The 14895-nt window shown below is 57.5% G+C and overlaps 7 protein-coding genes across 7 annotated transcripts; 5 read left to right on the top strand and 2 right to left on the bottom strand.

Annotated features, from left to right (window-relative positions):
- Positions 1-373: 373 nt before the first annotated feature.
- Positions 374-1932, top strand: SLS55_000762 (uncharacterized protein; the record flags this gene model as incomplete). The annotated part of the gene is made up of 2 exons (XM_066772270.1): positions 374-380; positions 422-1932. 2 exons carry the CDS (start codon positions 374-376, stop codon positions 1930-1932), a joined length of 1518 nt encoding a protein of 505 aa, XP_066637549.1.
- A 291-nt stretch (positions 1933-2223) lies between these two features.
- spc24 (putative kinetochore protein spc24) lies at positions 2224-2934 on the bottom strand (the record flags this gene model as incomplete). Its single annotated transcript, XM_066772271.1, has 3 exons — positions 2224-2401; positions 2460-2857; positions 2908-2934. The coding sequence occupies 3 exons, from the start codon at positions 2932-2934 to the stop codon at positions 2224-2226; spliced, it is 603 nt and encodes a 200-aa protein (XP_066637550.1).
- A 324-nt stretch (positions 2935-3258) lies between these two features.
- On the top strand, positions 3259-3920 carry FIS1 (Mitochondrial fission 1 protein; the record flags this gene model as incomplete). The annotated part of the gene is made up of 4 exons (XM_066772272.1): positions 3259-3277; positions 3356-3374; positions 3435-3528; positions 3591-3920. 4 exons carry the CDS (start codon positions 3259-3261, stop codon positions 3918-3920), a joined length of 462 nt encoding a protein of 153 aa, XP_066637551.1.
- An 867-nt stretch (positions 3921-4787) lies between these two features.
- SLS55_000765 (uncharacterized protein) lies at positions 4788-5744 on the top strand (the record flags this gene model as incomplete). Its single annotated transcript, XM_066772273.1, has 3 exons — positions 4788-4904; positions 5051-5339; positions 5740-5744. 3 exons carry the CDS (start codon positions 4788-4790, stop codon positions 5742-5744), a joined length of 411 nt encoding a protein of 136 aa, XP_066637552.1.
- A 2148-nt stretch (positions 5745-7892) lies between these two features.
- SLS55_000766 (uncharacterized protein) lies at positions 7893-10377 on the bottom strand (the record flags this gene model as incomplete). Its single annotated transcript, XM_066772274.1, has 3 exons — positions 7893-8900; positions 9211-9825; positions 9874-10377. The coding sequence occupies 3 exons, from the start codon at positions 10375-10377 to the stop codon at positions 7893-7895; spliced, it is 2127 nt and encodes a 708-aa protein (XP_066637553.1).
- A 434-nt stretch (positions 10378-10811) lies between these two features.
- CDS1 (phosphatidate cytidylyltransferase) lies at positions 10812-12370 on the top strand (the record flags this gene model as incomplete). The annotated part of the gene is made up of 4 exons (XM_066772275.1): positions 10812-11370; positions 11424-11770; positions 11821-12279; positions 12332-12370. 4 exons carry the CDS (start codon positions 10812-10814, stop codon positions 12368-12370), a joined length of 1404 nt encoding a protein of 467 aa, XP_066637554.1.
- A 1866-nt stretch (positions 12371-14236) lies between these two features.
- Positions 14237-14572, top strand: SLS55_000768 (uncharacterized protein; the record flags this gene model as incomplete). The annotated part of the gene is made up of 1 exon (XM_066772276.1): positions 14237-14572. The coding sequence occupies one exon, from the start codon at positions 14237-14239 to the stop codon at positions 14570-14572; it is 336 nt and encodes a 111-aa protein (XP_066637555.1).
- Between the last annotated feature and the right edge of the window lie 323 nt (positions 14573-14895).

The following is a 14895-nucleotide window of genomic DNA, read 5'->3' on the forward strand; positions in this document are numbered from 1 at the left end:
GGTTGGCGCGTCTCTCGCGCTGTTTCTCAAGCAAATGCGGCAAGATAAATTGCACGCTCAAACCATGCGGAGGTCGCCAGCATCCTTGCCCACGCTTCCGGAGGAGATGATCGATGTCATCATTTCCTTCACTGACCACGAAACACAACAGCAATTGCGCCTGTGCTGCAGGCAATTCAATCGCCTCACCACGCCGCGCTACTTCCGCAACTTTCGCTTCAGGCTGTCGCAGCTCAGCCTAGATGGCCTGATCAGTATAGCCAGCCACCAGGCCATCGCCAAGTACGTGCAGGACCTGGAATTCAACAGCCACCAGCTGCTGTGGTTCTTCAACTTCGACCATTTTTTACGAGAGCTGCGTTTGCAACCCGGTATGCCGCGTTCCATCTCCGTCTCCAACCGTCTTCTAACAACTCGACAGGCCAGCCATGGCGCCCGCCTCCCGGTCTCAAACACATCCCAACCCAAGACTTCACGCGCCCACAACTCCACCAAATCTACACCGCCTACACATCGGAGCGCGACACCCCAGCCGACTACATCGACTGCGTCCTCTCGCGCGCCGACCCCAGTAACCCCCTGCTCCCCCACACTTACCCCAGCCTCCCCCACGCCCTCGCCTCCCTCCCCAACCTCCACACCATCACCGCCACCTTCGGCATGGAGCACCAGCAGCACCCCCCGGCCTACACCCACACCTGGCGCGGCCTCGCCTTCGCCAAACCCGACCCGGACCCGCCGGGCGACCGCGACAATCAAAAGGCCGTCGACTCCTCCTGCCTCCTGCACGCGCTCGGCCAGGCCGCCACGGCTCTTCGGATCAAGCCGCTCCCGCTCCCCCTCCGCACCCTCAACCTGCCCGTCATCGGCCCCGGCATCTTCGGCCCCATCGCCCTGCACCGCCTCTGGAACATCGACGGGCCCTACCGCTCCCGCTCATCCACCACCACCAACGCCAACGACAACCGCCGCATCCCCCTCGCCGCCCCGTCTGTCAACAACGGCAACAACAACCCCGCCACCACCACCATCACCTTCTTCAACATCTCCGCCGCCGCCGCCGCCGACGACGACGGCACCCACTACGACGAATCCGTCTACGGCGCCCACTTCCGCACCCTCGTCGCCGCCGTCGCGGGGCTGACGCGGCTCGACCTGCACCTGAACTGGTGTAGCGGGGGCCGGCCGCGCGGCCTGATGGCGGGGCTGGCGGCGTTCCTGGGGAGCGCGGGCGGGCTGGAGGAGCTGGCGTTGGTGGTGGAGAGCGGATGGGGGGCCGGCGTGACGGGGACCTGGCGGAGGCGTTTGGCGCCGGATCCGGAGAGGTGGAGGGAGAGGGATCCGCTGTTGGCGCTGTTGGGGCGTGGGGGTGGTGGCGGCGGCGGCGGCGGCGAGGGCGAGGAGGGGGACGGGGAGGGTGAAGGGGAAGAAGGAGAAGGAGAGCGGGATGTCGAGGTGGTGGGCGTGCGGTGGCCGCGCTTGCGGAAGTTGACGCTGGAGGTGACGACGACGCAGGACGGCTTGCTCGGCTTGCTCGGGCGCGTCGCGGGCACGCTGCGCAGCCTGACGCTGTGCAATGTGCGCTTCATGCCGCGGATGGGCGAGTGGGGCGGCGCGCTGCGCGAGATGAGGGAGATGCTGGAGCTGGACAGGCTGGAGGTGGGCTGGTTGGTGCATGAACTGACTGGGTACTACGCCATCCTCGCGCCGAGGGACGTTGGAATCCTCGGCGTCGACGAGGACGGGGCGCAGAGGCGGTATCGCATGACGTATCGCCATTATGAGACACAGGTGGTGGATTATGTCCTGAAAAAAAGCCATAGTAAGCCCGAGTTGAACCAAGGGAGGTTCTTTAAGGAGCACCCTGAATACTGCGACTGGTGCGAGGGGAACAGCTTGGAAAATGACGAGAACGATGCCGAGATCACGTAGCGTTACTGTTTTACTAACAACCACTAACTCTGCTTACATCAAATCAGCAGAAGACGGATATAAAAACTGTTTGACAAGCACCACTGGATGAAGCTGAGTGAGGAAAACGTTGAATTACTTGTGAAAAAAAAAAAGAGAGACTTTGCTAGACACCAGACTGACTTGTCCAACTCCCAAACACCAATCTTCTGCCATAGAAGCCCCCGTGGTATCGCTTTCGCCCCAGAAATCCCAGAAGTCGTTAGAGCTGCGTACTGGCAGCACCAGCCGATGGCGCAAATCATCGGGCGTTTACACGTGATCCCAGATGAATTTGGCAACGAGATACCTTGAGTTGTTCGTATCCACGTTGAGCGTGTGCGCGTCGCACTTGCGAGTGCTGCTGGTGATAACAGCTTGGATGTAGTTGCCAGATGCGGGGTCGATTATAGGGTCGATGCCCATCGTGCGGAAAATTCGGAGCTTGAGCCTACAGTTCATATGACATCAGTACCAGGGGGGCTTTTACAAGGAAGCATCGGACTGACAAAACGGCATCTTCATCGTCGTAATTATTCCTTCGCATATTCCCTCCTTCGACACCCTGCGCGTCGATCTCTTCCAGTTCGGCCTTCAGGCGGTCGAACTCGGATGCCAGGCGCTCTTCTTCGATTTCCAGATCTGACACTTGTTTTGCGACCTTGAACTTCTCCGTGTCCAGACGCACGATCTCGGCGGCGTGCTCGGCAGGGTTGTGCGATCGGGTTGTGACGTTGTGCTGGGACTGGAGAGAGCTCAGGTGGCGAGACAGCTGTTGCAGCTTGTCCTGTTCGGTTCTGACTTGGTCTCTGCGGAAGCTTTGGAGGTTTCCATAGGCGCTCTTGCTGCGTCCCAGAGCTGCCTTGTCGGGCCCGACGTTGAAGCTGCCAATGCATTGGCCGATGAGCTGCTTGAGATTAGCTGGGAAGCAGCAGGAGCAAGGTAAGGGAGACGTACCCCGGCGGGGTCCTCGTCGAGAAGCATCGTGAATATCGTGGAGTGGCAGTTTGGCGCTGTTGGAGGTGGTGTGCGTGGACTGCGACGGAGTAGTGTGTGGATGTGGGGCGGAGGTTGTTTGGGGCGAGTTGGCAGGGAAAGCTGCGTGTTTTTGTTTTCACTTTTGCGGACTAGCGCGCTGAGCCACAAGGTGGCGGGCGGTGAGTGCGCACGGTGGCGCCGTACGTCAGCGGTCCCAAGCCCAAGGTCAAGCGCGACCCGCGACCGGGCGGCGGCAAAGCGCTTCCTACGACTCACGAAACACTCGCAGCCAGACCACTGAGCCCTTCCATCCACTGCGATCCCGACAAGATGGCGCCTTCTTTGCCCTGTACGTCTCCTCGCTGCGCATGCTGCCACTTCTGAGAGCCCCAACCACGAGCCGCCGCTAACACGCGCTTTGCAACAGATGCCGCTGATGCGGAGAGGTGAGACACCTCCGGAAGCCCGACAACTATGCCGACATGCACTCTGACGATGCTCGACAGCCCGCTTAAGCCAGAGGAACTCCAAGTTCTGCGCTCCCAGTACGAGAAGGAGGGGGAATACGTAGGCATCCAAACCAAGTTCAACTACGCATGGGTACGGCCGCCCCATCTCCTTGCTGCGAGAAGAAGTTTAGTTGCTCATTCCCCGCGTCCCAGGGCCTCATCAAATCCACGCAACGTAGCGAGCAACAAGAGGGTGTGCGCCTCCTCTCCGAGATCTTCCGCAACAGCCCTGAGCGCCGCCGCGAATGCCTCTACTACCTTGCCCTCGGCAACTACAAGCTCGGCAACTACGCCGAAGCGCGTCGCTACAATGAACTGCTGCTGGACCTCGAGCCCGCCAACTTGCAGGCCGGAAGCTTGAAATCACTCATCGACGATCGCGTCGCGAAGGAGGGCATGGTCGGCGTCGCCATCGTGGGTGGTATTGCGGTGGCAGCAGGCGTGGTGGGGAGCTTCCTTATCAGGAACTCGCGCAGGAGGTAATCGAACAGTAAATACTAGTTATATGACTGGGACGACAGGGTAGTGAGGCAGGCTGGACTGCGTGGACGCGGAGGATGTTTGGGCGGCGTTGGGATATGTGCAATTTATTGCTGATACACGGTCTTCTGTAGCATAGCGCCTGGTTTGCAAGGTAACGAGTCTCACTCAGCGTGTCCGTACTTCGGAGGTTGCGGAGAAGGAGATGGAAGACAGCGGAAGCCAAGCCCAAGCGCGGCAATGAGTCAAGGCAAGCAACGACAACGTGTCTCTAAATAGCACGTACACCTTGCAGACACAGCAGCGGGTTTGCTACAACGTGGTTGAGTTCGTGGACCCTGGGCTGTGCTGTGGGCGCGACTCGTGCATCTGCGGGCGGCAAAAGCTTGGCAACAGCGTCACAGCTATCGATTGCGTTTGCATCAAGCCCGCCGCACCTTTGGCAATCCAGCTCTTCCGCCCTGTGTCCTCCTCCTCCGCTTGCCCTGAACACGTCTCCATCGCTACTCTCCCCGTCGCCTGTACAGCGCTCTCGTCTTGTGCCTGCGCCTTCCAGCTCACCTGCCCTCCCTTTACCGACCACCCGACCCCGGCGTATGACATAACCCTGCCTTTTGCAATCCCGCCGCCAATCCGAGACATCGCGGCCCGCTGAGCAGCTACATACTCCAAGCTCCAGACCAGCCTCGTGCCGCTTCACTCCAGCATTCTTACCCACGTTGCCGACCGTCTACCGTCTCCGCTTTGCGCCCGCCACCCTCCGTCGCAACTTTTGCCCCGTACAATACAAAAGACGCTGCTCTTTGTTAGCCTTGCCCGCGCCCAGGACATTGCCACCAGCACGCGCGTCGTGGCTGTGACTTGGTCACCATGAGCACACCCCAGGCAAATCGCGAGATGGTCTTCTGCCATCAGTGCGAAAACGAGTGGTATCGAGACGAGCATGGTCTGACATGCCCTGACTGTCACTCCGAGTTCACCGAAATCGTGAGTGATCATCCGGCAACTCCCCCGAGTCGCTCAGCCCGTGTACTTCAGCGTTGGCGTTGCATAATCAGTCGCCGCATTTGCGCAACATCAATTGCGACAACTGCTTCACCCCCAAAATATTCCCTGCTGACGGTGCTCTTCAGATCGAGCCCGATCACGATCCTCGAGACGACCATCTGGACCCAGAAGACGACTTCGAAGAGGAGGCGAATCCTTTTGCCCTTCACAATCCGTGGAACGCGCCAGACCCTGAAGAAGGCGTGCCCGAACCGATCCAGGGAGCCTTCCCGCCAGGAATTCGCCTGCAGCGAAACGGTCCCAACAGTTACTCGATTACCGGCACTTGGTCAACGTCTTTCGGGGGACCTCGTGAGCCACCTCAGAATCAAGGCGAATTCGGCGAGCCCAATGCTTTTGTAAACCCGCTCTTCCGTAATTTTGCAAGTATGATGCAAGGAATTGCTGGCGGCCACCAACGGACAACCCATGGCGAGCAAGAGCATGGTGAGGGCGAGGGCCAGCCTGGTTCGTCGTCGAGAGAAGAGACTAGGTCAGGCAGTGGCCCACACTACACCTATACATCAACCGCGAGGCTGTTCCCGCGAGACGCGAACAACCCGGGCCCACACGTCGAACCGACCGATAGCCTTCATGAGTAAGTCTTAGAACCCGGCTAAGCAGCCTTACACTGGCATTCTATATTTTGGGCCAAGGCTAGCCGCTCACTTGCCCCGTTGATATTGCTGTTTTACCCTCTCTTTCGGAGTGTCCATAATTGTGTTTTGAGGCTATCTGGTCCCTAGACTTTGACTCATATACTGACTCACTATAGGGTGATTGCCGGCATTCTGGGTGGTGGTGCGTTTGGACCGCCCCCCCTTGCGCGAGACCGTCCTCAAGGCCCCGGATCCCCCGGTGGCGAGGGTGGTGTACCCCCGAACCCGCTTGCTACCCTATTCGCCTCCCTCCTCAACCCGCAACTTGCTGCGCATGGAGATGCCGTGTATAGCCAAGAGGCGCTCGATCGCGTCATCTCCCAGTTGATGGAGCAAAATGCTACAGGCAACGCTCCAGGACCCGCCTCCGCAGAGGCAATCGCAGCCCTACCGAGGAAGCCTGTCACTCGCGAAATGGTCGGCGCCGGCGACTGTCCTCCTGATTTCCCCGAGAGTGAGCTTCACGGCGAGTGTAGCATATGCATGGATGAGGTTCCAATCGGCGCAGAAGTAACAGAGCTTCCATGTGGTCACTGGTTCCACGGTGACTGCATTAAAGCATGGTTGACCGAACACGATACATGCCCGCATTGTAGGAAGGGTATTGAGAAGAAGGAAAATCAGGAGGGGCAACCGGGAGGAAACGGATCTAGTGGCGGAGCCGCAGGTTCATCTGGACCTGGATCTTCGTTTGGACCCGGAAGCGGCAATTCTGGTAACATGCCGGGAAGTGGTAATAACAACAGCGGCAGAGGCGGCGGATCTACAAACAACCCCGATGATCATTTCGTCCCCAACATGCCCGGAGGCTTGTACACCATGTCCTTTCCGATCGGCGCACCACGCTCCCGAACGCGCTCTCCCTTCGACTTCCCTCTTTTCGGTATCCCCAACTCTGTGACTTTCCCCCAGCTGCCCTTCCCCGCCAACCAGAATTCTCCGGGACAGCCACCTATGCGGGACCACCGCTACAGTCACCGGAACAGCGAGCCTTTCATGCGGATCTGGGAAGGTGCCTTGGACGACCACGACCGGGCCATGCGCGGCAGCACGGCACACATCATCGTACGCCCGCAGCGCCGGAGAAACAGCTTCAGTCGGGTGCTCAGCAACGTCGGACATAGCATGTCCATGGCAGCAGGAGGTGGCGGAAATACTGGTAGTGGAGAGAGGCCAGGCATCGGTGAGCGGCTAAGGAGTTTGTTCCGCTCCTAAAAAAGAGGAAATATTTATTCTAGACTTGCGGTGGTACTTTCTCTGACTTTTGGACTTCTTTCTTTTGGCCCCATGTTAGTGGTGGTTTAGGGAGGAGTTTATTTTATTACCAGCGCGCGAGCGAATGCGCACGAAGAGGTTTTTCTCTGCTCTTCCCCTCCCCTCCCTCTTTCCCGATCTGAGGGCGAACGGTTTCGAAGGATTAGCGGGTGGTGGTGGCGGAATTTGGAACGGGATTGGGACGGGTCGGTTGGTTGGTTCTGCGGAGATAGATATGGCCAGTTTGCTTGGCTGGTTTGTTGGCTCGTTGGGGTTTCACGGCTGCAATCATTATGCTATTCCTCCTGCATCCCCCCGCTACTACTTGAAAATTCGTCCCACTTTTGCTGGTGAAGGAAAGACTCACTAGCCAGGGAAGGTGAGAGAGGGAGAGTCCATGAACCTTGCGAATAGGTGGGAGATGCGGGAGAAGGGGAATGAATGCGGTAAAAGTGGGTGGAGGAGCGCCAGGCCGGCCTGAGGCGCGGGTACGTGAAAGAAAAAGGCGTAAGCTATAAGGAAGGCACAGGGTCGGTCATGCGAGAGAAGAAAGGGAAGAAGGTTCGCCTGGACGACAATGTTTTCACGAGAATGGCCGTCTGTTCACAAAACCAACTAATCACTTGTGTTCTTCCTCAACCCATCGTTGATCGTGCGGATTCGAAAGACAAAAAGCCGTAAGACGCCGATATACTATCCCGTTCTAGTCCATGATAGAAAAGCGGTATGTAGCATAGGCAGAAATAGACACTATGCCATCCAATACTCTATGCGTCTCCTTCCACCTGGACTGATCCCCAAAGGGCAAAATATAAACTCGCGCACCACGCTTGAAATGCCCATGAACGCTATGGCTCCTTACCCCCAAAAAATGAGATGTAACTCGGTGGTATCAACAAAGAAAAAATGGCCCAAAGCCGACCAAACTCCCAAAAGGAACCAGCACCAGACTCCACAAACCCGCACTTCCGAACCGGGCACCCCACCCCATAGGCCACGACCCACCACACCACCATCACGAAGCCGTCCTCGCCGTACTAAACACCTTCACCAACTCCTCCCCTTCCGCGGGGCTCAAAAACTCGTCGAGCAGCTGATGCGCCATGTCAACAACCTCCTCCTCGATGCCGGCCTCCAGCACGCGCGCGCCGCCGAAGCCGCCCGCAGCGGCGGGGCCGCCATCGTCGCCGTCGTCGACGACGTCCGCGTCGGCATCGACGTCGACGAAGGCGAGGCGGGTCAGGCCGACGAGGTGGGCGTGGGTGGCGCCCTGCACGGCGGCGACGCGCTCGTGGCGGTCCACGAGGGCTCTGGTGGCGGGCTCCGTCAGGAGGACGAAGGCGACGCGGATGCCGAGGTTGGCGACGCGGGCGAGGGTGGCGGCGAGCGGGGTGCGCGGGGCGGTGGCGTAGAGGGTCGCGACGGCGTCGTTGAGGAGGATGAAGAGGCGGCCGACGAAGCAGCGGTGCGTGGCCAGCGCCGCCGCCGCCGCCGGCGAGGGAAGGAAGGCGGAGAAGGCGTGGAGGAGCGTGAGGCGGAAGGACCACAGCGCGGGTTGGGAGGGCACGACGGGCGGGGCTTCTTGGAGGAAGGCCACGAGGTAGTCGAGGGCTGTGACCTCTTTGTTTGGGTTGGCGCGATAGGCCGGTAGTTCTTCGGGTATGGGACCAAAGGTTGTGGGGGTAACGCTTGTTGCGAGAAGTTGGACGGTGAGCGAGAGGGTGGAGAGGAAGGGGGTTTTGAAAAGAGCTCTGATGAAATCGTGAGAGACGAGGGACCAAAAGCGCGTCGTGGCTCCAACGTCATACACGCAGCTTCGGGAAACGGTAAGCATGAGGCAAAGACACTCGTGAAGGTCGATGTGCTGCTTGAGTTCAGGGTTGTCCAAGGATGTCCAGACAACGAGGCTGGCTGAAGATTGAGCTAAAGGCACGATTTCCTCGGCCAACGATGCCGTCTTCTCGAGCGACTCAAAAGAGAGGACGAATTGCAAGGTGTCAAGGATGACATGCAAAGGTTGATACTAAGAGCATCAGCTTCTGGCCTTGAGTCCAGGGCGGGCGCAGCACTTACGTAGCTCTCCTGTGCACAGCGGTTCCATACGGATAAGAGGATTCTACAAAAATGGATTGGGAAGTCGCTCGATTCGTCGTGGTACAAGGATATTCCATCGTAAATGACAGAAGATAGGAGACGGTCAGGTAACGATGGGAAAGCAAATTCGGTAAACGCCTCAAAAGTTCTTACGCGCAACCCCGCCGGCCGATGGTTCATGAGTCTCTTGAGAAGCTACAAAATTAGCAGGACTCAAGTGACTTGGAACGGATTCTTACCTTGAACTTTCCATCAGTCTTGCTGACGTTCGCAAGGATATCATCATGTTGTTCAGCATCTGGCATTACGATAGACTCATCCTCAGGTACCTGGGGCTGCTGAGGCTCTGAGAGCGGGAGGGGCTTGGCGGGGCTTGCCTCCATGGCATTGCGCTTTCGTTTCGCGCCCTGCCTGGGAGTGCCGTTTCTTGACTTCTCCCGCGATTTGCTGGGCGAAATCTCCATGACACCGCCGTCGTCGAACCCATCTCCGTACTCGGCTATCCTGTTCTTCTTGGGCGTAGTTGCCTGCGGCTTCCCGGTTTTGCTGTTGGCGGCGCCATCTTTCAAGTTGCGCCGGGACTTTGGCTTGCCAGCCTCTGCCCTCAGCTCCACCTCCTGGAATTGGTATTGGGTTTTCAGCTTCTCGATTTCCCGCTTCAGCCCTTCGATCTGAGCCTCAAGACTGGCGACCTTCTCGGTGCAGGCAGTGCGCATGGATGCAAGCTTGGCCACCTTTTCTTTGTCTGCCCTCTCATACTTTCCGCGCAGTATGGCGGCCTCGCCGGCCCTTCTCTGGGCCTGAGCCTCGGCCTCTTGCTTCGATTTGTTGACATCTTCGATGGCTCTTTGGAGCTGCGATTGTCAGCAGTGGGCAACTACGAGTTCGCGGCTGTGGTGTACCTCGTCGATCTTGGCTTTCAATTCTTCCTCGCCAGCATTGGTCAGGTCCTCGGCGGAGTGTGGCGGAGGTACGGAGGTCGCGGCAGTCCCACCGAGATTGTAGTTGCTGTTTCTTGCGTGTCTGTTCAGGCCATGCTCGTACAAGGATTCGCGCTGGTCGTTGGCCAGGTCCTGGGCAGTCCGTCGCGTGGTGGCTGTCACGGCAGGATTTCCGCCAAAGCGCTGCAACGGGCCGGTGGCGCTATCCTTGGGCAACTGGGCGAGAAGAGGCTGGCCGTCCAGGTGTATGGTGTCGGCGTCAGGAAATTCGTACTCGGGTTGCGGCGGATCTGGCGGCGGCGGAGCTTGCGCTTGCTGCGAGGGCGTCGCCGGGTCGGGCGGGGCGTTCGAGTTCCTCCGGTGCTGGGTGGATGCCAGAGCCTGGGTTTCAAGCTCGCGCAACTCGTCGCTGGGGATGGCGTCGAGATCGTCGGCGGAGCCGAACTCGTCGTCGTCGACGGCCATGCCATTGACGGGGTGGGAGACAATTGCGCGTGGTGGCGGCGCGTCGCGGAGATGATAGGCGGCCGGGGTTGCGCAGTCCGGGCGGCCTTCACATGTGGGCCGCGCTGCCAGGTGCTTTGCAGCCTTGGCGCGTCGTTGACGTAGATCAGCAGCCTCCGCAGCGCTCCCTCATTCCCTCACCTCGCCATCCGCCCTCTCACCTAACATCGCCCGCCCGAGCCCCGCGCCCAGCTGCTCGTCGTCCATACGCGCGCTGCAATTTCACCCTCCACCGCCGCTCCTAGTGCCCGCTCCGTCCTGCTCCGTGCTCCGCCCAAACGCGAAAACGTTGCGTGCGCCGGCGCCCATTTCTGCCTTGCCGCCCCCCATTCGACGAGGCCACATAGCCGCGGAGCTTGCGAAAGAGCTGGCGCAGATCCTTGGTCGTTAGCATCATGACGAAGCCGAGAAAGGACGTCAAGTTCCAACACCGCGGCAGCGGCAGCAGCGGCAAGGGCAGGAGAATGTCCATGTCTGAGCTCAGTGAGCCGCACTCCGAGCCCGGCAGCCCTACGAGGAACGGCGCCGTCGCGAAGCCAGAGGTCCGTCTGTCCGCCGCGGTCAATCATATGGCGGCTAATGCGCAGCAGGAACCGCCCAAGTCCGAGTATGAGAAGAAGAAGGAAACCTTCATTACCCGCACCATCTGGACGCTGGTCATGATCGCAGGCTTTTTCTGGGCCATGTTCGCCGGGCACATCTATATCATCATCATCGTGACTGCGGTCCAGATCATTTCCTTCAAGGAGGTCATCGCCATTTCCAACGTACCTAGTCGCGCCCGGAGCTTGAGGTTTACGAAGAGCTTGAACTGGTATTTCTTGGGTTCGACAATGTACTTCCTGTACGGAGAGAGTGTCATCTACTACTTCAAGCACATCATCCTCGTCGACAAGATCCTGCTGCCCTTTGCTACCCACCACCGCTTCATCAGTTTCATGCTTTACGTCACCGGTAAGTCCTGCGAACACCCGCTCTCGGGGCACCACCCGCTAATCCCCTCCTAGGCTTTGTGTTCTTTGTCGGATCGCTCCAAAAAGGACACTACAAGTTCCAGTTCACTCAGTTCGCGTGGACTCACATGGCCTTGTACCTTATCGTTGTCCAAGCGCACTTTATCATGAACAACATCTTCGAGGGCATGATCTGGTTCTTCCTGCCGGTTTGCCTGGTCGTCACGAACGACATTTTTGCCTACATCTGCGGCATTACTTTCGGACGCACTCAGCTTATCAAGATTTCGCCCAAGAAGACGGTTGAAGGCTTCCTGGGTGCCTGGATTTTCACCATCCTCTTTGGCGTGCTCCTCACGAATGTGCTTATGCGCTACAAATACTTCATCTGCCCTGTCAATGTAAGTGCATGTCTTATCTTCTCTTTGAAACTCGACTGATAAGGAGGCAGGACCTTGGAGCAAACGTCTTCACCGGCCTGGAGTGTGACGTTAACCCTGTTTTCATCCCCCGCACCTACCGTCTGCCGTTCATCCCTCCGAACTGGACCCACCTCCCCACCAAGTTTACTGCCGCGCCCATGCAGTTCCACATTCTCGTCTTCGCGACCTTCGCTTCCCTCATTGCTCCATTCGGTGGATTCTTCGCGTCCGGGCTTAAGCGCACTTTCAAGATCAAGGACTTTGGCGACTCCATTCCTGGACACGGTGGCATGACTGATCGCATGGACTGCCAGTTCATTATGGGTTTCTTTGCCTTCATGTACTACTCGAGCTTCATCGCCGTGTACAAGGCCAGCGTTGGTGGTGTCATTGAACAGGCCATCAACGGACTCACCCCAGACCAGCAGATGGAAGTAGTGAAAGGCTTGAGTAAGCATCTTGTGAACCAGGGTGTTATTCCCTCCGCTGTAAGTCTCTGCGAACCGCTTCACAGACCAGGTCATGTGGCTAACTTTGCAGGTCCTCTCGTATCTCTCCGACGAACTCAAGCAGATATGAACAAAGCTTTGATCAGAGAATCGGCTCTTTCTTCCTACAACATGTCTTGCACCCGCTCGCAACCCGGATACCCGAGGCCTTAATATCACTGTGCTCTTCCGCAGTGGCTGTGTGGAGCCTTTCTGCCTGTAATCATACTTACCTCTTTCCTCTTCTCCTTTGGCGCGCTTGGCTGGCCGATGATGTTGAAGTTGGGTTGGCTATCCTGCGCATAGTGGCCCTGCGTTACGAACCCTCATCTCTCTCCACCTATCACAGATCGAGCGTCTATCCGATCTCGTTGCGACTGCGCAAGCATCATTTCCTTTAGTGACAGGGGCGTATTTCCACGGCGCACACTTACGCCGTGGAGTTGTTGGACGTGGACAAGCATATCCTAACGGCATGATGCCGCAATAGCGCTGAAGTTGCGTCGGATTAATTGAAGGAGGTCAGCACCCTGCAGCTGGGCGGACGGACTGAAATGTCGGGCTAAGGATGGAGGGCAATCGCTGTTCTAGACCAATTCAATACCCATTTTACTTCTCAAAGGACCTGCTCTGATGGACGCGGCGTTTTCCAGCTCGGCGTGACGTAAGGACAAACAAAAACAGGGTCTGCGCTCGGTGTTTGAGGCGGCGCCAGCGCGAAGCGAAAAGCGCGGCGGCTGGTGAAGCTTATCCAGACCACCCGACGTCTTCCCTGCGCCCCAAACATCGTCGTGACTTTCTTGAAATGCTATGCATGCGTTCGCGGATATGTTTTTCGTTTATAAATCTGTTTGCCTGGTTGGGTTATGGCAAAATGCTCCAGTCTGTGGAATAGCGACGGAAACAACGTATATAACTCCACCACCTTCGCAAAGTGTCCTCACTTTGAGGCTCTTCTGAGCCTTCTCAGTTCCCTTCATAGGGAAGCGGCCAAAGGAGCGCTTAGCCACACGGGCCTTGTTTGTGGTCCTCACCCGAAGGGACGCGCAGAGAGGGGGAGGGGCCCGAGCCATGGACTCTACGCTTCGTTCCCCTCAGCCCCGTACGCTGTGTTTGAGTGTGTCGCTTACTCGAGAAGGACCATTCCATCACAGCAGGTGACAGAAGAACTGGGGCCCTTTAAGCTCCATTGGTGACGCTACTACCCTTCCTACATAGGAAGTTCAATTTGAGACCCGGACGCATTTGCGCGTATTTGAGAGTCGCATATACGTCCGGATTTTGGCTTCAACTACCTGTAAGTTTGGTGTAATTTATTTGAGAGGAACATTCGGGTATGCTCAATCATGTTTTCACCTTCTGTGCCGTTATGGTGTTCCCAATCATCAACAAGAGTGAGGCAGGCCATGGACACGTCCTGGCCAAGTGAAGTGAGCGCAACCACTTTCACCACAAGTGAGAGTGAACGCAGCCACTTTCACCACGGACTACTGACCCGATGTAGTTAGCCCGTACATTCTGCCTGCTATTGTCTCTTCTGCGGGCTTCCTTTACAAGGCTTCCTCCTCTTGCTATTCCTCCTCTTCCTCTTCGCAACTCTTCCTCCAACAGCTTCGCAACTTTTCCTCCGACGACAGCCTCGCACACCAGAGATTCGCCGCTGACGACGCTGTCAAGCACGCAAAACACCGCTACATCGCCCTCTGTCTTCCAAGCGCCGCTCTTTCGGTCAGAACTTTCTCTCCTCACCATCTGCCTCTTCGCAACTCTTCCTCCAACAGCCTCGCAACTTTCCCTCCGCCGACAGCTTCGCGCACCAGAGACTCGCCGCTTGACGACGCTGTCAAGAACGCAAAACAACGCTACATCGCCCTCTCTCTTCCAAGCGCCGCCCTTTCGGTCGGACCTTTCGCCTCACTTCAAAGCAATCGCATCCGTTACTTCGTAAACCGCGACAATGGGGTACCTCTACAACCCTCCCTTGTTCCCTCTTCCCAAGCCCCAGAAGAAATGTCGCCGTTCCAAGTCAGCCACTCCTACCAAGGTCAAGAAGCTTCGCGTTGAGAAGAAAGTTCAGGCCGGCAAGCATCGCAAGGCCAACACCTCACCCGCCCTGGGCGCGTACTTCAACCCGTTCGGCCTCAAGATGCCCAAGTACCGTGCCCCGCGCTTCTCTTCTCTCGGCTGGGGAACTTCGAACACGAGCTCGGTCAGCGTCAAGAAGCAAGCGTTTGACAAGAATGGATCTAAGCCAGTCCGCCCTCAGAAGGCCTCAATTTCTGGAGGCCGCTAGTCCGGTGCCAGTGAGGGTTCAGACAGGACAGGACTAGATACAACTGGATAGGACAGCATTGAACAGCATTGAACAGAATCAAACAGGATAGACGAAGAACTATGTCAAATGAATTCGAAAATATATTAATGCTTTTCTCCTGCCTGTGATGTTGAATTCTCGATACTACGTGGGCAGTTGAATCCCATATCTGGACGTAGGTGTCTGCATTCAACGCTTCCATCTACGTCCGGACATTGGATTCAACTGCCCACGTGGTTTCATGGAAGTACCCAAGCAGCTGACTAACCCGCCAGGATCCCTTTGCTATACTCACAACGCCG

Source organism: Diplodia seriata (assembly GCF_021436955.1).
Source record: "Diplodia seriata strain FDS-637 chromosome Unknown scaffold_1, whole genome shotgun sequence".
NCBI classification, from domain to species: Eukaryota; Fungi; Ascomycota; class Dothideomycetes; order Botryosphaeriales; family Botryosphaeriaceae; genus Diplodia; species Diplodia seriata.